Source organism: Aricia agestis, chromosome 20, assembly GCF_905147365.1.
Source record: "Aricia agestis chromosome 20, ilAriAges1.1, whole genome shotgun sequence".
Classification (NCBI taxonomy): domain Eukaryota; kingdom Metazoa; phylum Arthropoda; class Insecta; order Lepidoptera; family Lycaenidae; genus Aricia; species Aricia agestis.
The window spans coordinates 11,609,909-11,632,233 of NC_056425.1; the positions used below are offsets into that span (position 1 = coordinate 11,609,909).

The 22,325-nt window shown below is 37.0% G+C and overlaps 1 protein-coding gene across 1 annotated transcript in view; it reads right to left on the reverse strand.

The window, feature by feature from the left end:
* Positions 1 to 3,294: 3,294 nt before the first annotated feature.
* Positions 3,295 to 22,325, reverse strand: part of LOC121737239 (zwei Ig domain protein zig-8-like) — a 217,090-nt gene continuing 198,059 nt past the window's right edge. The window contains exons 7-10 of the mRNA XM_042128848.1: positions 20,668 to 20,761; positions 16,782 to 16,909; positions 11,603 to 11,771; positions 3,295 to 3,486 (exon numbers count right to left, since the gene is read on the reverse strand). Of these exons, the coding sequence (XP_041984782.1) occupies positions 3,386 to 3,486; positions 11,603 to 11,771; positions 16,782 to 16,909; positions 20,668 to 20,761 (492 nt within the window). The 3' untranslated portion in view covers positions 3,295 to 3,385. The remainder of the gene's footprint in view (positions 3,487 to 11,602; positions 11,772 to 16,781; positions 16,910 to 20,667; positions 20,762 to 22,325) is intronic.

Genomic DNA, 22,325 nt, shown 5'->3' on the forward strand with positions numbered 1-22,325 from the left:
TTATGCGCACATTAGTATGGACGTGAAAATATGAAGCGTCGATTGTGAAAGACAGCAGACTTTGAATTGTTACACGCATGAATATCTTTATTAGGAAAGTTCGTGTATATCAAACGTTGGAACGTCGCTGCGGTGACACAACGGAGCAATGTGACTTACCTCTAACGACGTTCCAAGTACGAAATATTCGAAATATTAAATTTCAAAGTCATTAATCATGGAGTAGTCCCTTTAATTAATACCCTTATTTACCCTACAATTACCTTCAAAGGGCGTAGGCGTCATTGAACCGCTATTGAAGGAATCAAACACAATACACTAATAGGGTATGAATTTAGTTAAGTCAACGTGTGCAAAGATAAAATGTCTTTGTAATAGACCTTAGTCAATCTTAGCAACGTCATGCTTCAGAAAACCTAAATGTATTAAGGTGACTTTTCGATCGTCGCCGCAAGCGACGCAATGGATTAAAATTTACATAAAATGCCACTTTATGAACTAGGCTATAGGTATAATTTTTTACCGATGCCTTGTAGTGGTGTAGAGCAAAATGAAACCTGTTACATCAAAATATTAATACGTGAGCGAAAAACTTTGTAACCCTTTTTATGAAAATTGGGGAAACGTAAAAGCATGAAATATCTCACATTTATAGTTTATATGGTGAAGGAGTGCATCGAGCTAATATTATTTTGAAATTATGCTTTTATCATACATTTTTTTAACATATAAAACATTTGCACACACTACAACACACACACACTAGGGACAAGCCTATACATACGAATTGCCTCTTATATTTATGGTTGAAGTCTGTTGTCAAATTGAAAATAGATTGAGTTTTTTTTAATCTTAAAAAGTAAATTTTCAGACAATAGAATATCAATAGAAAAGCGTTGAAATTTGAAACATATATTTTTTTATCTGAGGTCGAATTTCGACCATTGGGCGATCTCTAGTTTTCATAATTTGCTCTACGCCACTACAAAGCTTTTTTGCGCACATGACTATTAGGGCGTTCGCTGCGTTGAGCGTGTGCCCGGTTCTAAGTTCGGAACTAAGTTCTTAATTTAACTTATAATTTTACCTTCCTTCTTATTTTAATTATGTCTCTCACATACCAAACTTGTAAGTCCAATTCTAAATAAGTATTATCATACAAAAATTAACAATTCAGTAAACTTTAGATTTGAACTTTTAATGAAATTTATCATTTTAACACACAATTAATTTAATTAATTGTTGAAAAGCTATGTCAGACATACATCCATACACACTTCATTATCTCGAAGTATACTTTAATAATAATATTTACTATAATATGTATGCCAGTTACAACGTTTCTACATAACTCAAAACAATTTTATCAATTCGGAATACTCAAATATTTTTTAATAATAAAATAAACATTTTTTATCTATTTTCTGATTAAATTGAATTATAAGCTTTCTACTCTGATCCACAAGTGCCATTTTCGTCAAAACCTGATCTCATGCACCGAAAATTATGATTTTGATCTCATTCGATTCGGAATACTATCTACAACATTCTATCAAAGTTACAAGAGGGGCTTAAAAAAATGCAAAAGTTATAAACATTTAAGTAAACATAAAAAGAAGGGTTTGGTTTTTTTTTAATATTTCAAAAACTATTTGAGATAATCAAAATTTAAAAATAGATCCCTAAAGAGCAGGAAATCTGCAAAAAAAATCCTAGATCTTGGGACCTTATCAATAATCCTTATAGCTTTAATTGAGCGGCGAAAGTAACGGTAAAAACGCGTGGTTCGGGTTTCGCGTGATTTGTCGCAAGCTGCTACGTGAACTAAAAAAATATTTTAAGTGATTAAATATTAATATTAAGGAATAAAAAAAAATTGGGTACTAAGTAGACATATTAATAAACAATAATCCGGTAACAAACAAACATTTTCATAATTTGTTTAATTGTTATTTACTGTTACCATTTTAATGTTAACGTAAAACGCTGATTATTTCAAAACAAGTTCAGTTTGCTTAAATTAACAAAGTACTTGAACGTGAATTCGATCATTTTGTCAGTGAAGTTAGATAATGTAAAAAACGTATTACAACGAAATTATCGAATGCAATTGTCTAACGGCCTCACTCAGAAACATTTAACGAAAATTTAACAAATTAGATAGAAAATATAATATATTATTTGTTTCAAAATCTTCATTAAATTCATCATTTAATGCCTCTGGGTGCCGTATGTAGCATGTTTTTTCATAGATAAATTAATAATTTGAACATTGTATTATACCTAAAAGGGTGAGGCCTCGTGGAGTTACAAGCCAAATAAATAGCAGACATAATTATCCATCGTGCAAACAACCTTGATTAAACCCGAGCTTTACCCAGGGGCATATCGTCAAATTCGTGTTTGTGCTGACAACATTTTTTATTACTATTAGAATTATCTCGAATATTTTCGATGCTTGATGCTAAAAATAACTAATAATATTTTAGGCACATTTATACTTACACTGGAAAAACAAACCTTTTCTTACATGAACAAGTAAAAAGAAGCATTTGACTTTTTGCCAGAATAAAAAGATAGTAAGTCACATTTGAAATAAAAATAAATATTTAACATTTACGCATTATTTAAGTACTTATCTAATTTTTGACTAATTCATAAGAATTTGTGTGATTCGTAAAGACGTGGGTAATTATCAACATAGTAAGAGCAAAGCGTCTCCCAGACAGACGCGGCCTGCGGTGGCGGTGGCGGTGCATGTGGCGGTTAGTTGGATGACTTGGCCGCGTGGCCGCGTGTGTCTGTATCATTCCTAGAACTCTCAAGTCACCCAACTGACCGCCACCGCCACCGCAGGCCGCGTCTGTCTGGGAGACGCTTTGCTCTTACTACTCGTATGTTGATAATTACACACGTCATTACGAATCGCACAAATTCTTATGAATTAGTCAAAAATTAGATACTGGTTGTACAACATATTCAAATTCAGACATACATATCGTTATTTTTACTGTACTCAAGGTACTATCAGAAAAGTTGATTCCTAGGCAGATAGACCAAATGACGTTGATAGATAGATAAAAAATGCTTTATTTGTACAAAACTAAACTAAATTACAATTTAAAATACAGTAACATAAGAACCTGTACAAACAGGCGGTGTTACCGCTGAAAACGGTTTCTTCCAGACAACCTTAAAATAATATAAAACAAAACAATCTAATATTTACGGCCAAAAATACTACATAATATGTCTTACTATAAGTTGGACGTTGGTCTATCAACTGCCTAGGAATCAATTTCCTCGATGGTACTTTGCAGAGTCTTACGTAATTCCATGAAAACAATAAGAAACGTTTGTAACTGGCATACCACTCATAGTGTTACTAGCAGCCCATAAGGGTGACTATTACGCTGAGGAGCGCAGCGGATAGCGGGTACTGTAAGCGCAGCTGCCCGCCGTGCTGCATCGCCGCGGGGTGCTCGCCTGAAAAAATGATTATGGTTAAAGGAATGCATAGAAAATTGTTTATATTTTCCTTTTCGAGTAATTTTTAGCCTTGCCTAAGCCGGCCCCTAGACGATCAATGCATTGTGCAATATTACGCTTTAAGCCATCGATTGTGGAATAACGAGACACAATAGCTTATCTATTGTTATCGCGGCTGAATGCGGCCGCTTAGAGCTTCATGAATTAATTTTATTGGACAGTTTATATGACAATTAATAGATTGAAGGCGCTTGATGTTCAATATCAACCCTAGATGGTCAATAATATTGTGCAATTCGTGATATTGCGCAATAAAATTGCTTGTTTTATATTTTTTTCCCTTTTAATTTTATTTTGAATACAAAAGTTACATCATTTACTGCAAGCTTATAAAAATAACATGCCACAACAATGATCGTTGTCAATTTTGTAAATTCCTGCTGGGGACGACTTTTCCCCATATAGCAAAGTCCTCTGTAAGTGTGATAATGGTCCTAACCTTAGTTGCGTTTCTATATTAGTGGTGCTAAAGAAAAATATGCTTTATATATTACAAACCAAGGTTTTCCAAACCATCTAACCTCCATTTATTTAAATCAACTCGTCAGCATTCACATAAAATTTAGGCGCCACAATAAAACCGCCATAAAAACAAACGGAAGCGAATATTTAGATAAAATATTCGCTAGTGTTGGACCGAAGCTTTGGTTTTCTCTTGCGGCTTCGGTTTCGGCCTCAACTTAAGGGGAGGTTATTCCTAAATTAGCAGGCCGATGTCTGTCAGTGCGAATATCGACGTAAAAGACATTAAAATAACATTCATATCAGCGCGCCTTGTACAGTGGCGGTTACGACGATCGCCGCGTCCATGATAGGGCGAAATAGGAGAAAAAACCTTTTTACTTAGATAAAAAATAGTATAACTAAACATGTATCCGTACATTTCCCTGTAAAATTTTAATAGTAATCGAACTATCCAAATTATTTTTTGATTGAGTCCCTGTAAGTCCTATACAACTGAAAATGTTTTTAAAATCGAGGTTGTTTCGGAATTTTTTTTTATCGAGTAAAATTATCTGTATTGTGTTTCTAACCGTAAAAGTCACTAGTTAAAAGATGTATCTATACATGTATATATTTTTCAGTTTTTTTTAATGACGCTTTCTTTAAAAATTACTCATTCTAGAAACGTGAATTTGGAATAACCTAGCCTTAAGCATAAAGCTCACTAAAGGTTAATTTCTTAAGAAACGAAAACTGATAACAAACGAACTTCTAACCAAAATTTTGTTATGCCCCTTATTGATTTCCCAGAGGAAGTTGTTGTATTCCAAAAATAGCGATGTTGTGGACAAGAACAAAGTAATAAACTAATCCTAATTAAGTGTTTTCAAGGTGTTGATAATTTATTTCAGTATTTTAAAGTTATTAAAACTTTTAACAGCATTAATCTTTGAAATTATAATTAAATAGAAATTCCCAATTGTAGCCTAATCTGGATTAAACTTCTTTCAAATTTTAAACTTTCGGCTTCAATTTCGGCTTCGGCCAAAAATCGGCTTTCGCTCAAACACTAATATTCGGGTATGTGCATAATATTTTGTCACGGTCTTGGCTCTGCGTTTGGACTCTATCCAGCTTTACTAAACAATTATTGTGAAGTGTTTTTCCTTTTAACGGTTTTTTATTAATTGAAATGGCTTCAACGGTTTTATTCGAGCGTTCTGTTTTTCTGATATTTCACACCGTGAATTTTTTTATTAAAATGGCATCACAGATTGGTATTATTTTCAGTGGTTTAGTTTTTGACTGAAAACAATGTTATTCTAGTATAAACTGCAATTGTTATCCATACTTCCATACTAATATTATAAATTCAAAAGTGTGTCTGTCTGTCTGTCCGTCTGTCTGTCTGTCTGTTTGTCTGTCTGTCACCTCTTCACGCGCAAACTGCTGAACCGATTTTGCTGAAATTTGGCATGGAGATACTTTGAGTCCCGGGAAAGGACATAGGATACTTTTTGTTCCAGGAAAATGTACGGTTCCCGCGCGATAAACGAATTGTGGAGCAACGGAGTTGCGGACGTCATCTAGTATTTTATAGAAAAGGTAGGAGCTAAACTAATTAGCTATCCATCCGGCGTACTATAATAGAGAGAACTTTATCTGTCTATAGCTAGTATTGAAGCTCCGAAACTGCTGCCTGCCTAGCATACGCCAACGAGATACTCGTATCTCACTCTCGAGATAATCAAAAACTACTCGTGTCATACTCGTAATGTCAAAATCTCGACATTATCTCGAAAAAATGTGTTATTTCGATGATAGATCTACGCGAGAAAAAATGTTTGTCATGCTAGGGTCAATAGAGATGAAGAGACAAACCATCAAACATCGAGAAAACATGTAGAGTGAGATATCTCGTTGGCGTATGCTAGGCAGGCTGGCCTATTTCTGATGACATTTGGTAGAGATATAGCATCTAAGACCACGGGGGATGTAGATTGTAGGTATATTATAGTATTGGATTATGTATTTATAATATGAAATCATATTATTATATTTTATTATGTAATTTGTGGTCAAGAGCGTCCATGGCCTATTGGGCAGACCTTTGGTGCGTACTCGCAGAGGGTGCAGGTTCGATCCCGGGCGGAGGAGTGTACCAATGAGACATTTTCTGATCTCAAGTACACAGTACGGACGCTCGTACGGTGAAGAAAAACATCGTGAGGAAACCCGCACATGGATGGTCCCAGACATATTGACCTGTTCTTTCCTCTGGACTAGGCCGACTATGTTGCGAAAATGCCGTATGCGCTTGGGCAACCATACAGACATTTAAAATCTAGTCCCAGGCACTACAAGTATTTGAAGAATGGTTATTTCGCTCTGAAAATACTGTAAAAATCATCCACAACGGATGCAACGGCCTAGTTTGATTTGTGGTCAAACGTCTGATCGTATTACTTATAATAACTATAACGGAATTTCTTTCACACAATGTGAAACTTAAATATTAAATCCACATTTATAATAATAGTTAAATTGCACTACATAAATCATTTTTGTTATTTTAAGAAACCGTCAAGTTATTCCAACATTCTCGCCGCAAAATGTGATATTTTTAAAAACGCGCTAAAACAAGTGAATCGAAAATACGAAAGGATTTATTATAGGTGCTGTCATACCTCCGTGATATATTTTAAAACTTTTAAAATTTCAAGTTTATATTGCACTTAAAGGTAGTATAAAATAAAATAGTATCTAACCTAGAATGCATGTAAACTGGTTATATTTGGATAGGTATAAATTGTGCACATGGACAGGTCCTAGTCACGACATATTATTTTAACGTCACAGCACACATATCAACTCGGAAAGGGATCGGCACAGTATCGCCTCAAGCCGTTCGATATTTTTTGTATGAACCTCCCTACTGCAACGCACACTAAGCAGAACCGTAACGTAATCGCCGCGCCTTGGAATTACAGGCTCCGAACCGTGGTCAACTAGCAGTCCCCGCGCTTACGGCTCGTCGTCCCCGCGCTTACTTCCCGCTGTCCACCCTTGCTTCAAACTGATCTGGGGCCAGCGGTCGGCGAGCCGTAAGCGCGGCGTCGCCTAGCCGTAGCCGAGTTGACAGGAGCTAAGATACGCTTTGGTTAATATGTGCATACGTTAGGTTGACGGCGAGGCGAAAGGCGATACAGTGACGATCCTTTTCCGAGTTTATATTATGTGTGCTGTGAGTTGTGACCCTTAGTTACCGAGTTACATGAGTTTTTGTGGAAGCGGGTGAAAAATTATCAGTTTAGGATCTGGAATAACTGAAAAGTTTTTTTTTCTCGAAAAAGTAGTTTCTGTGGAATACTAAGCCTACGTAGATAAAAGCTAGCGCGAAAAAAATGCAGTCATATTATGAAGTAAGTAATATTATGTTATCATAAAATACCAGATCCTTGTTACGTTATATAATCCCTATAATCAGGTGGCCCGCAAGTAGTGAGCATGAAATTTTAACACGAGTTCTCATGAATTTATTTCTTTAAAACAGTATTTTATTTAAGCTGTTGTTATAAGGTTGCACTCCGGGAGTGCCGGCAGAAAACGTTACAGCAGCACCGTACGCCGTGCCAACAGTCTACTTCCCTCCTTACGAATTTTAGATCAGGTCACGTGTCTTTGGGTGAGTTTAACATTTTCTGCACATTCAAAAAAGTGCACAACACCTTGAAAAGATTTCACTTCAAAAATAAGACTAATTAGAGAAGAAGAAATGAAGAAAGAAGGAGAATAATTAGTCGCTTACTTTGTCTTTCACATAATTTTATGAAAAATAAAACAGTACAGTAAAATTTCCCTTTATGACACTGTGACACAAATTTTTACGGTCGACCCAATCTTTTGCTATTAAAATAGAACTTTTCAATACGAAAATTAAAAATACATGCAAGAGAAATAACCGAAGATATTCGTCGAGAATTTATGGCAATGGTATAATTCGGGAAAGCTCGGAGACAGAAAAGTTCACTTAGGATTATTGCGAAAGTTAGCCGAATAAAGCCTAGCAATAAAAATTTGCTACGACTTCGATCTAGCGAGTTACGAGCGAAAGCTTAAAGTTCCGCGGGGCTTTACTTGATTAAATATTAGCTTTTGTGCTTTCAATTCAATTTTTGTGATTAAATTAAGTGTTATGGAATTTTCTCAGAAATACTGTTGTATTTAAAGAATATGGGCAAAAATTATTACCAGCCTCTACCAGCCTTTACTTTAGGACTAAACCTAGTTGTTGCACCTCTGGTAAAACAACTTTTTAACCGGTTCCAAAAAAGGAGGAGGTTCGGGGATATTTTTTCAATATAAATAACTAGATGACGCCCGCAACTCCGTTGCGTCAAAAATCGTTTATCGCGCGGGAACCGTACAATTTTTCCCGGATAAAAAGTATCCTATGTCCTTTCCTATAACTCAAAGTATCTTCATGCCAAATTTCAGCAAAATCGGTTCAGCGGTTTTGGCGTGAAGAGACATTCCTGCATCGCGCTATCGAAGTTTTCTGAGCGCGTCGGTATATTATATACGACAGCTGAAATGTATCAAGTAGGCTCCGGCCTGACCGAGCATAAAATATATAGTATGGAATTATGGATATTAGTGTGATTAAGAAGTAACTGATTGTGTTGATTGAGTAACTGAGCGTTAATCCAGAGCCAAAAATACGACCATGCTTTGTAAAACCAAAAATAGTAAATGTATAAATAATTTAATCGGAATCCGTCTAGTATTTTTCGCGTAAAAAAGTAACACTTCTATTTTATAAGTATGACTATCGTTAACTCTAACTGTGACTAATACGGATTAACCCATCGATCGTGGAATAACGAGACACAATAGCTTATCTATTGTTATCGCGGCCGGATGCGGCCGCTTAGGGCTTCATGAATTTTGATATAGCTGCAACACGAAGAACCAAAAAGTGTATGAAGTCGAAATATGAACCAAAATATGTCGAAGCTTTGTCCCGAATTTCAATTTTGCCTTGGGGTATTTTAATAGAATAAACCCTTAGAAATGCTGACACGTATTTGAAAATTCGAGTAAAGGATGCCGCGCAAGTTTTGAGCGAGATAGAGAAAATTCCGATAGAATTATTATCTGCTTAGAGAATTTTATTTTAAGTAAGTAGTTTGGTCAATAAAGACATGGAATTTTTAAGACGTTTAAAGAGTATTGGCTTGGTAAAATATTTCATTGTAACACTTTTTAGTTTTACTATAAAGTAGTATTTTGGAAAAAAATATATCTTTTGGGCATTCTATAAAATATACTGTTACAGATTTAGTGCTAATAAGCGATGGAGCAGGTAATAATTTTTATTCCGTCACGTTTCAAACCAACATTTTGTCATTAACTTTGCAGTACAAGCAAGAAAATCTATCTTTGTTTTTTAGCGTACGAAAATAAGTATTGATTTGTCTGCGACCAACAATTGACAGTTCTTTAAAAGATAATTTGGGACTACTGTTGCTTTTAAATCACAAAATTATTATGTATATTATGCATTTAAAATTGCATGTGGCGGGAGGCATCCCACTAGGCGCAGACTTTTACAATAAACATTATTCTATAACGAGTTAAAGGTAGATTTAAAAATCTCGAAATTCGTATGACGTAATTCATGGACAAGCCATCCAAAAAATCCATCCACATTTCTGCACGAAAATCTCGCCAATAAAAGTGATAAAAAATGGTACATGTTTATAGGTGTTATTAATCACATACGATCAGCCGATCCGGTGCCCAATAACAAAACACAACGTGCAGCCTGCATTCGATTTGGGTCAAAGCCGTACCCGGCCCACCGAATTTCAATCTTATTATTTTACAGCAAGGTCTAAAATCAAAACGCTGCACACTTCAAAGTACTTAAAATATTTGGTGAAATTTCGATCTTACTGCTGTTGAGTTAAGGTTTGAAATTGGTGTAAGTTAGTAATGCATACGTTAACGTTTTATAATGATGGGCTACATCGAAATATTAGTTTTCATGCATAACGCACTGCATAATATTAAGCTCCCATTTGATGGATAATGTTAGATATAATAATGAGTAAACTACATCATTAAGTAGCTTAGATGCAATAGAAAATGTACCATCGAGGAAATTGATTCCTAGGCAGATGACAGACCAACGTCATTTGGTCGGATCATGTCAATTCAATATTAACTGTGATCTGTCGACTGGGTTTGACATAACACGACCAAACTACGTAGGTCCCCCATCTGACTAGGAATCAACTTCTCTGATAGTACATTAATTTGAATTACTTCAGTTTATGATTAACTATCAGTTCCCCTCGACTTCGTATGGGAAAAATAAAACCGCTCACAAACAATGCATGTTCGCTCGTATAAAAGTAGCCTATATTAATTTTTCTCGTCATATTCTTTATGTCAGCTACAATTTACAAATTTCATCAAAGCGCGCCTTCTGCACCAGCAGGTGGGACATCGTCATCATCCGCCATCACGGAGATCCCACCGCGGGGTGTCTATATAGTGATAGTGACTCATAATAGACAACACTCACCACTCAACACATGCACCAGCACGGATCTGGGGTTGGCGTTAGCGGGCGCGCATGTGTAGTGTGTACCGGCCGGAGTCAGGCGCGCGTGCCTTCCCCTTCCTCCGTGATCACGGAGACCCTACCACGGGGTGTGTATAATATAGTGACAGTGACTCATAACAGTACGTACCGCTCAACACATGCACCAGCACGGATCTGGGGTTGGCGTTAGCGGGCGCGCATGAGTAGTGTGTACCGGCCGGAGTCAGGCGCGCGTGCCTTCCCCCTCCTCCGTGATCACGGAGACCCTACCACGGGGTATGTATAATATAGTGACAGTGACTCATAACAGTACGTACCGCTCAACACATGCACCAGCACGGATCTGGGGTTGGCGTTAGCGGGCGCGCATGTGTAGTGTGTACCGGCCGGAGTCAGGCGCGCGTGCCTTCCCCTTCCTCCGTGATCACGGAGACCCTACCACGGGGTGTGTATAATATAGTGACAGTGACTCATAACAGTACGTACCGCTCAACACATGCACCAGCACGGATCTGGGGTTGGCGTTAGCGGGCGCGCATGTGTAGTGTGTACCGGCCGGAGTCAGGCGCGCGTGCCTTCCCCCTCCTCCGTGATCACGGAGACCCTACCACGGGGTGTGTATAATATAGTGACAGTGACTCATAACAGTACTTACCGCTCAACACATGCACCAGCACGGATCTGGGGTTGGCGTTAGCGGGCGCGCATGTGTAGTGTGTACCGGCCGGAGTCAGGCGCGCGTGCCTTCCCCCTCCTCCGTGATCACGGAGACCCTACCACGGGGTGTGTATAATATAGTGACAGTGACTCATAACAGTACGTACCGCTCAACACATGCACCAGCACGGATCTGGGGTTGGCGTTAGCGGGCGCGCATGTGTAGTGTGTACCGGCCGGAGTCAGGCGCGCGTGCCTTCCCCCTCCTCCTTGATCATGGAGACCCCATCGCGGGGTGTGTATAATATAGTGACAGTGACTCATGATAACAGTACTCACCGCTCAACACATGCACCAGCACGGATCTGGGGTTGGCGTTAGCGGGCGCGCAGGTGTACCGGCCGGAGTCGGGCGCGCGCGCCTTCTGCACCAGCAGGTGAGACGTCGTCATCTCCCCCTTCTCCGTGATCACGGAGACCCCACCGCGGGGGGAGTCGTAGTTTATCTCCTGGGGAAAAAGTAGGTTAGAGTTGCAAGGGTTTTCGTTAACTATAAGTATTTTGAAAAATCTAAGTATTTTAATAGTTGCAGAAAGTTACATAAACGAAATGTTTAAATAGCGGGGATAAAGTGACATTTGCAGTGTTTGCCAACTAGCAAAAAAAGTTAAAATAACATACATTATAATAATGACTATTATAATATCTAAGTTCTTGTTGAGCGTTTTTTTATTACTTGCATACTTTTTGCCCTTACCTACAATGTATTCAGAATATTCATTTACTTATTTTTACAATATTTTTTTAATAATTTATCAATTGAGACATTTTAATGTTAACAAAATATATACATATAATTAACAAAAGATGTTAAGAATTTCACAAATATTAACGTTAGAACAAAAATAATATCATATTAACTGTCACAACTCATAAAACTTGTGAATATCTTTAGTGAAATACGTATTGGCTTTAAAATCATGGCACAATTTTTGTGGCTTTTACCGCTGTTTTACGACATGCCAGGAATGTGTTTATGGACAAAAGTTTATGAATAGTCTAGACATCAATATTAGCATGTGAAATAATGCGATATAATAAAATGTTTAGGACTGTTATAAAAGGAAATGTGATTAAATTCTTACATTTATGACATGTTTCTTGGTTGCTTTGTAATCATTATAATAAGTCCGTCTGTCTGTCTGTCTGTTTTGCTCAGAGACTAGGACCTACAGAGCTGTAATTTGGCATGAATGCACATAATATTAATGATGCCGACAAAATAGTACATAAAATCTTTTAAAAAAATACACATCAAGCGGGGATGATTTTTTTTTCGCGTCCACCCCATCGTGTGGGGTGTCGTTGGGTTTTATAAAAATATTTTGAGTATTCATAGATCACATTTTTTGGCTTTAGGGATCCATATTTTGTGAAATATGAAGTTTTAAAATGGATAAAATCGTTAGAGTCCGGTGTCCCCCCTTCTACCAGCTAAACGGTTACTTCTGGAAATGTGAAAAAATTCACGGGAGTAGGAAATATGCTGAATTTAAAAGAAAAACTATCACGACTAAGAAGACTTCAAAAGTTATTAGTAACGGTCGATCAACTGAAAAAATGTATTCGGCGTATTATACAGGAACTTTTCGTTCAAATTCCTTTGAACGTAACTGAGATGATGTTGTTAGTAGTGTAAAAACACGGTACAAATGTACATTCATTGACCATACAAAAATTATCAAAAACTAGCAGTACTACGGAACCCTATATTATTGCACGTGGCCCGACACGCACTTGGCCGGGGTTTTTTAAACATTGGAATTGTTACTTTGTAAATTATCATAATAATTAATTTTGATCTTAAGGGAGATCGCAGACGACAGACTTTTTGTGCGATCGAGTCTGCGGCGCCCATACAGTCGCGCGGCCGTGTCGAGCGCCGCGCCATGCCGACTGTATGGGCGCCGCAGACTCGATCGCACAAAAAGTATGTCGTCTGCGATCTCCCTTATAAATACAAACTCCGCCATGGGCGGCCTCGAAAAAGATGGCCTCAAAAAAGACAAATAAGGGCCAGGTTGGACTACCGCTGCGTTGGATTGAGAGAACTGGAATACTTTAAGTGAAAAGTTAAACCTTATCACCCTTATTAATAAACGTTGTATAAGCTTTGAATAGTTACACGATGTTTTGTCTTCTACAATCCAATTAAAAATGTCACTTGTGTGACAGGAACAAAACACTGCATAACTATTCTAAGCTTATACAATGTTTATTAATAAGGGGGTTAGTGTACCATATACACAATAAAAAATTGCAACGGATTAAACATCCGCTCGGAAATCAGTAAATCGATCTTAAAATAGAAATATGAAGTCAATTAAAATTTTTCCCTGGAGCTTAAAATATTTTTTTGTATCCCATAACATTGATTATTCATCCTGCGCTGTTTTTAAAAAGGTATAGGTCTAACAATCTCTTTAAAAAAATGTATGCCATTTTTGTTGTAATGTTATAAACTTTATAACTCAAGAACGGGCTTACCTAATACCTATCCTGTCATGTCGTAGTTTGCGTGATATAATTATTATAAACGTTACAAATGACAACTTTATACTGTCTATCTGTCTCTCTTTAACCTCTTCACGCCCAAAACGCTGAACCGATTTTGCTGAAATTTGGCATGGAGATACTTTGAGTCCCGGGAAAGGACATAGGCTACTTTTTATCCCGGAAAAATATACGGTTCCCGCACGACAAACGAATTTTGACGTAACAGAGTTGAGTGTCATCTAGTATTCTATAAAATCGATAATTCCTCCTACGCTCTTTTACGAATAGGTCTAACAATAGAATATACAAAACGCTTAGATTTCTCTGAAGGACTATCGAGGCTAAATTCATGTCAAGTGTGTCGGGAACAGATCTCAGTTATATCTTAATGCCCGTTTCAATTTTGTGTCGAGGCCGCATCGGTAGCCCAGATCTGGCGTTCCAAATATTGGACGTTTTGTTCTAGTTTCTTTCTATATTTCGTATGCTATGGCATGTTGGAATTTTTTACTTCACCTGGCCATGTTACGAATATTTTTTTGGGCTGAATTCTAAAATACTGTTGGTTGGTATAGTCTCATATTTCATTGTTGCAATTGCGCTAAAATATTATTATTCTGATTCGAGCAATCTGCATACGGTAACGATTGTTATTCATTGTAAAATTAATATTTCAGCACAATGAGAGTTTTCAAAATTATTTCATTTGCCACCAGAAATAATTGGATAGTCGGATTTTTTGGTTATAAAATTAGTAGGAAAACGAGCAAACGTGTACATGTTGGAAAGCAACTACCCATGGACATTTGCAGCATCAGAACAGGTGCGTGCCGGGCTTTTAAGAGAGAATACGCTTTTTTCTTGAAGGTTTGCAAGTCGTTTTGGGCCGGAAATACTGCTGGCGTCAATTCGTTCCAGATTTTTACTGTGCGTGAAAGTTATGCGAAAAACGCACAGTAGTTGGATTGGATGGTTGGATGTACCGGAAAAATACACTCTTAAGGGCTCAGCGTGCCGGGGCTCATCGCAAAAATCCGCCTCCATACAATTTGTATGAAAGCGGATGCGCGTATCGCACACTGTGTCGGGGCGCAGCGGATTTCCGCTTCCATACAAATTGTATGGAGGCGGATTTTTGCGATGAGCACCGGCACGCTGAGCTCCGGCACGGCCTGTCTCAGTGTGCTCACTCCTTTAGGTTTGAAACATTTGCAATAAGCAAAACAGTGTCGATTACCGGTTTGTACGTTAAGACTCTCCCGCTACGGAGATGCCGTAATTTACCGTTTTAGAGTCTAATTAACTCATAATTTGAAAGTCCAAATTTATAATAAAAATACAGCAATAATCTTTAGCATATTATAAACATTCCTTTCTCTGTTATTAATTTCCTATTTTTGTTTATTATACTCATGATATCAGGTTCCAAATTAATACCAATTTATTTAAATTCAAGCATACATTCAGTATTACCCTAGAATTTACAAATTACGTTTATTTGAAACACATGCCAATAGATCGACAATTTCATTTACTACATATTTGCCGTTTGATTTTTTTAGGTCAATTTGAACTAAGAAAAAAAAAAATAGAATTTTGGAGTGATCTCGGCAACGCGGCAAATGTATGGTCAAGGTCGTTTGCTCAGGGGATAGTCTTAATATTTCACGCTTAAACGGCTGAAATGATAAAGAGAGGTGTCGAGTTACCTTGAGAGACGTGGAAAGGATAAAGTATAGTTTTTCTTGCGTCAAAATGTACAGTTTCAGCGCGATAAACAGATTTCGGTGCACCGGAATCATGGACGTCATCCAGTGACATCCAGTTAGGCCGGATTTACATGCACTTGCGCGAACGCGCATTTTGGTCACTGCACTAAGGCTGGTTTTATCGTTAAGCGTTTCGGCAGCGCCGTTGGAGCGCCGCGCGTTCGAAGTTGTATGGGGGTAGTAGTAGGCTAGCAGCGTATCAAAGTCGCGCGCTAGAGCAGCCGTTCGTCCGTTCGTTCGTCACATCTTCGAACGCGCGCGCTCCAACGGCGCTGCCAAAACGCTTCAGATGACGCCGCGTTAAAGTAAAAAACCGTGTTGGATATGTTTTAGATTGCTTGTTTTCTATGAGAAGCCGGTCCGGCCTCTCATAGAAAACAACCAATGGAACAGTAAAAAATGGAAAGGGCGTAATGACGAAATGGTTTTTGTCGCGTAATTTAAAAACCATAAATACATTTCATATAAGCTATGGGCAAATTAAAGTGTATGCTTGAACCAATTTTTGTACAAATTTCGGAAGCTTAAATCACTCTCCTCTGTTGCAAAAATAGGAATCCCTTTCTTACAGAGGTCTTTTCGATTGATTATTATGTGTTTTAAAAGTTGACCAATCGTGTTATGCTTCGGGTAATTCAAATTATTTATTAAAGCCAAATTATCAAGGCGTCGCCTTAACGATAAAACCAGCCTACAAAATAACAAGCATGTAGCGATTTATTTAAATAGCGGCGTGGTCGCGCTGTCCTTTAAAATCTCATCGCCAAACCGCGCTTTCGAGGGGTCGCATATAAATAGTCGGATATAATCAATCTCATTTCAACTATGTGACATATACGACTGTTTTAAGCCTGTGATTGATAAATAACTTCAACTCGTACAGAGAATGATGGAGGACGGAAGTGAGCGAAAGTTTTAATCCCACGTCAAGCTTAGTATCCTCTGCCTACGCGATTGCTTCCTAGTAATAAATCGTGTAAAGACTACTAGCGTCAAACTTGTGAGGGGATTTCTATTAGTTACATGACATGCATGGGTTAACATTGGTAACTCATGTTTTAGACACTTTGTTCTCATCGAGACGCAATAAGAATTTCTTAAAAGGCCGGGTGGCATCGAAATTCTCATACATACGTAAAAAATATAGCAGTACTGTCTCTAGATATATCATAATGATAATCATCATCATCATACCTTGTCGTTGTGCGTCCAGTGTATAGCGGGCGGCGGCTCCGGCGAGTGCTGCACCACGCACGTCAGGTTGATGGTGCTGCCCATGTTGATGAACAGCTCCGGACCACCCAGGATGGTGGTGAGGGGTTCTGCTTGAAGAGAATGTTAGTGAGCATAAGTTGGCCCCTAGACGATGAATTTTATTGTGCAATTTCATCGAACAATTTATTTGACAATAAGCGGGCGCATACAAGATCAACCCCAGACCGTAGATAATATAGCACAATAAAATTGATTATCTAGGGGCCAGTTTACAGCGGGTCTAACCAAAGTATATTTCGTTAAAAACGATTTCGTTAAATACGAACGAACGCAAGTGAAATGTCATTTAGCGATGACATAATATGTCAAACCGCATACATTTTGATAACGAATTTCGTCATCGTTTTTAACGAAAGGTACTTTGGCTAGACCCGCAGAAGGCTAAAATTTCAAAGTTCTTTAAAAAATGCAAATAAAATGCCACTTTATGAATTAGGCCATAGGTTTCATTTTCTACCTATATTAATCTAGCGACCGATGCCGCTGCTTTGTAGTAGCGTAGAGTAAAATGAAACCTCCTATGGGTGTGGGTTTCATTTTCAAAAATAGCATTATATAAGAAAATTTGTCGGTCGCAGTCGCTTGCCGGGGGGATCGGAAAGGCACATTTGTGTTGTTCATCGTCATGTACTTGAAACATTTACTTATCAAACCACACAATAATATACTACACAAAAAATAAATTATTTAAGTATATATTGACGTTGGAAAGGCTTTTGGCGCCATTAGGGGAAAGTGTTTATTGGGCACAGACATTCGGACTATTTTTATCCACTATATCCGATATTTTGCCAGCCTAGTCAAGCGTGAATCGTCAATTTTCCGAGTTTTGGTTTGAAAAATACAGACAGGCTTACGAACTACGAGCCTGTACAAAGTATAGAATAATCTCTAACATTGGAATAAAGCTACAAGATAACTTTTTAGGCTACCAATGTGCTATCAAAGAATTGATTCATAGGTAGATAGTTAACACTAGAAGACCGGAGCGGTCAAATGACCGCAGTTTCGTTTTTAATTTGCGATATTTTTGTTACCGTTGCGTGAAATGCGTTTTCCTCTCGTGACATTTAATAATTTTCGATTGTTTAAATTGTGATAACGTGTTTTTAATGATTGCTCAATAATTAAAAGTTTTAAATAACAACCTACCTAGAAAGGCCGCAGCGGTCAACTGACCGCTTGAATAAAATTTCTAAAGAAAGTGGGGTTTTCTTGCAAGTTTTATTTTTCTTTCAAATTTTTTATTATTATTATGTTTTGTTTGTGCATTGTATTTGAAATTTGATTTAAAATTTATAAAAAAACTCGACTGAAATAGACTTGTCAATGACTCATAGGACAAAAGCGGGACAAATACTTTTGTTTACATAAATGGTCTAAAATATCACATTCTTATATATGTAAAAATAATCATAATATATTTACAAATATAGTATGTGCACAAATAAAACCTTTTGTCTTGCCTGTTTTGATATTGTAACGTATTTCAAGCTTTTTGCCTAATGAAACCCTGTTTTTTGAAAATTATCAACGTTACTACAAAAATCTGTGTCAATTTTCATAGTATTGTTGCCTGAGGTAACCTAACACAGCCAGCCAGTTATTAGTAGTTCGAATTTCAATGAAAAATTTATGCTAAGTAATTTTATTTTTTGTTTTACCTACACAAACGAAGCAAATAACAAACTAAAGGTTGCAAATTGTAGTTCTATGAAAATATGATAAAAATTGTTATATTTATGCTAATTTTAAGTATATTTAATTTCTAAAGCATATTTTTTGTACTTTTTTAGCTTTAGTGATAAAATATTTTTATATTGTGACCAAAAATACGACACGAAAAAATAATAGTTTTGTCCTCCAACAGGGTATTTTCATCAAGATGTTCATGGCTTCTAGGCGTGAATTACTGTACATAAGAGTAATTTTACCATTCTATTGCTAAAATTAGAAAATGTAAAATCTGAAAAAAAAACGGTGTTTTATGCTCCAATACAGAAACAAAACCAATAAATCTTGTGGAGTCATTATAATGTCATTATATCAGTAGCAGTTCTATAAAATGCTTTTTTAAATAATTTTCTTGAATATTTGTTCTATAATTTAATTTAGTTACATTTATAAATAATTACATGATCAATAAAATGCAAAAGCAAAATAGTAAGGCAAACAAAAAAATGGAAAAACATACGATGGGTCATTTGACCGCTCTTGGTCTTTCTAGGAAGTTCAGAATTCCGGTCTTTCTAGTGTTAACCTACGTAAGGGTTGATTCAGACTGCTACACGACACGTGGGAGAGACATGCCTCGGCACGAATGGGCCGGCTCGACCGGATAAATACCACGGGCTCAGAGAAAACCAGCGTGAAACAGCGCTTGCGCTGTGTTTCGCCGAGTAAGTGAGTTTACCGGAGCCCCAATTCCCTCCCCTATTCCCTTCCCTTCCCTTCCTTACCCTCCCCTACCCTATTACCCTATTCCCTCTTGAAAGGCTGGCAACGCACCTGCAGCTCTTCTGATGCTGCGAGTGTCCATGGGCGACGGAAGTTGTTTTCCATCTGGTGACCCGTTTGCTCGTTTGGCCCCTTATTTCATAAAAAAAAGATGCATTTCTAAATTTATATAGACTTGACAGATTCGCAAGACGTCTCATGCAATTGAAATCTGTCAAATCCTTACAAAATCATGCCGCGCCGCACCTCGCCTCGCCTCGTCGCGTTGCGGTCTGAATTGACCTTAGTATGGTCGCGTTATGTCAATGAGGGTGTTTGAAATTCTATTTGCCACTAGGTGCCGCTATTTAGCCTTAGGGTCTATCGTGTCAAATAGGCACACTATCGTGACACATGACAGCTATATCGTGACATGTGACAGCAGTTTAATACGATAGACCCTAAGGCTACATAGCACCTGATGGCAAATAGAATTTCAAACACCCTTATTGATATAGCCCGACCAAATGACATTGTAGCCATGTGCCTAAGAATTAACTTCCCTGATAGTACAAACAAAGATCTTATTAAACGTTAAAAAAGCTAAGACATTTTTATCACTTCTTTATAGAATCGCCGATTCTTTATAGAATGTATGGAATTGACATAGCACGAGTCGAACGTCAACTTCATAATACTAGAGATCGCCCAATGGTCGAAATTCGACCTTACTTGCAACGACATTAGGACTACTACCCTATATTTTGTAAAAAATATTGACTTCATCATAGTTTTTTTCAATTATTGTCTCTGGGACTCAGCTGATCTCAGACTGACCGTTTAAGCATTGTCTAATAGTATCTCAAATCAAATAAAAAAAAAACAATAATCCATTTTCAATTTGTCAGCAGACTTCAACCATAAATAAAAGAGTATAATTCGTATGTATAGGCTTGCCACTCAAAATCTGTCATTTTTCCTAGTAGTAGTGTCGTAGTGTGTGTAACGTTTTATTTGTTAAAAATATATATGATAAAAGCATAATTTTAAAATAATATTAGCTCGATGCACTCCTTCACCATATAAACTATAACTGTGCGAAATTTCATGCACCTACGTTTCCCCATTTTTCGTAAAAAGGGTTACAAAGTTTTTCTCTCACGTATTAATATATTATAGATTATCAAACGAACAAATCATTTCTATTTACTACGCTATCGAATTGGATATTGGTCTGTAATGATAGTTGTAAGAATGTTTAATAAATAAATTTCCACACAAGCGGCGATGCTACAAAGAAGTGATAAAGGAAATGTCTTGGCTAAAGGGCCGTTTAAATAAATAACGTTAAAAGAACAAGGTTATTTACCGACAACGGAGAGGTACATCCTGTGTCCGATGGGCGGCGTGGTCCCGACTTGGCACTCGTAGATGCCCGAGTCGCGCCGCTGCGGGAACCTTATCTAGAACACGATCGTTGGTTGGTCATGTTGTTTACTGCTTGGCCTACTTGTAAAGTGGGATATAGGCCGCACGAGTTTAAGATCGCTTGGTGACACTGGAGGGGGCAAGGTCCGCACATTTATTATTTTTGCCCAGAGCTCCAGAGTTGTGCGGCGTGCGCGTATCATTTAACTTTTTGGAACGAAGTTCCTTATGGCGCGTTCGGCGTTGCGAAAGAAGGCTAGACGTAACGACACTTGACCTCGACAATTTAACTATGTAAATTGGATTGTATTTATCTTTTCTGTGAAACGAACATGCATTAAAAATTATTAAGATCATTACGTAAATTATTATTATCAGTCAATGCGACAATTGCCTAGGTTCCCTAAAACGTATCCAAAATTTTAGAAACGTAGGTGTAATTTTTTTTTATTAAGTACAAATTGGTTAAGAATCATGTACTTACGTCATATTATTTCAGATTCCAACATCGTTTTTTGTACAGCTATGGTCCATGTTCCTTAACTGGCTACTTAATAACGATTAAAAGCTGGTATGAAGCCAAATATGACATTAAAAATAACAGCTGTAATTGTTTTCATTACTAACAATTGGCCAACAATTGGCTAGTTTAGTCAAATCAATGAAGTGATAAAACAAATCTGGGACCAAGCCAAGCGCAAATTAAAAACGTCGTAAACCGCTAAAATATTTCGCCGGCTTTAATAAATCTAAGTTAAGTTTATTGCTTCTTTTATTATAACTAAATATTATTTCTGAATTCCTATGAAGTAGGTACCGTAATAGTCTTAATTTGTTTTTTCCTCAATTTTCTGAGAAAGCTTTCAAAACCTATTTGTTTTTTACTAATTTTGTAACCAAAGTTTTTAAATCTTTGTCAGTTCCACTCGCAATCGTTGTCGAATCCAAGTGATGTAAAAATAAAAAAAATACAATACCGGGAAAGGGATTCAATTTACAAAATGGCGGACTCGTTTGAAAAAAGAACACCTTATTACTCGTAACTTCTAACTATGGCGGGGGATTTAATTCAGTTGGGTTATAAAATTTCTAACTGAATTCTAAATCCTCTGCGACGCAAATATTAAATGTTATTTTAGATTTTCATTTGGAATGGAAGTCGGGCGTTTTCAGAAGATTGTGTCTTCAGAACTTGTTAATAAGGTTTTTATGAGACGAAATTGTAATTTGAAATGATGATTCTCTTGGTGATTAACTCATTTTTTCCGTTATTTTGAGAAATTGCTGAGATTATGATCAAAAATGTCTCAAGTAAAAATATAATATAAATTGTAACTCTGTATTATAACTTTTGTTCACAACATTGTATCGAGTGAAAAAATGTGTTTTAATGTGTCATGCTGTATACATTTACGGCGATAATGAATTCAATGTTATTATCAAACTTTATAAAACAATTTTGCGGTAAGCGTAAAAGAAACACAATATTATAATAATACTTCTTAATTTTGTAATTTTAAAATTCTCTTTTGTCTTCTAACTAATAATATAAAAGGAGTCTAATTTTCATCAAAAATATTTATTTTATTAAGTACAATG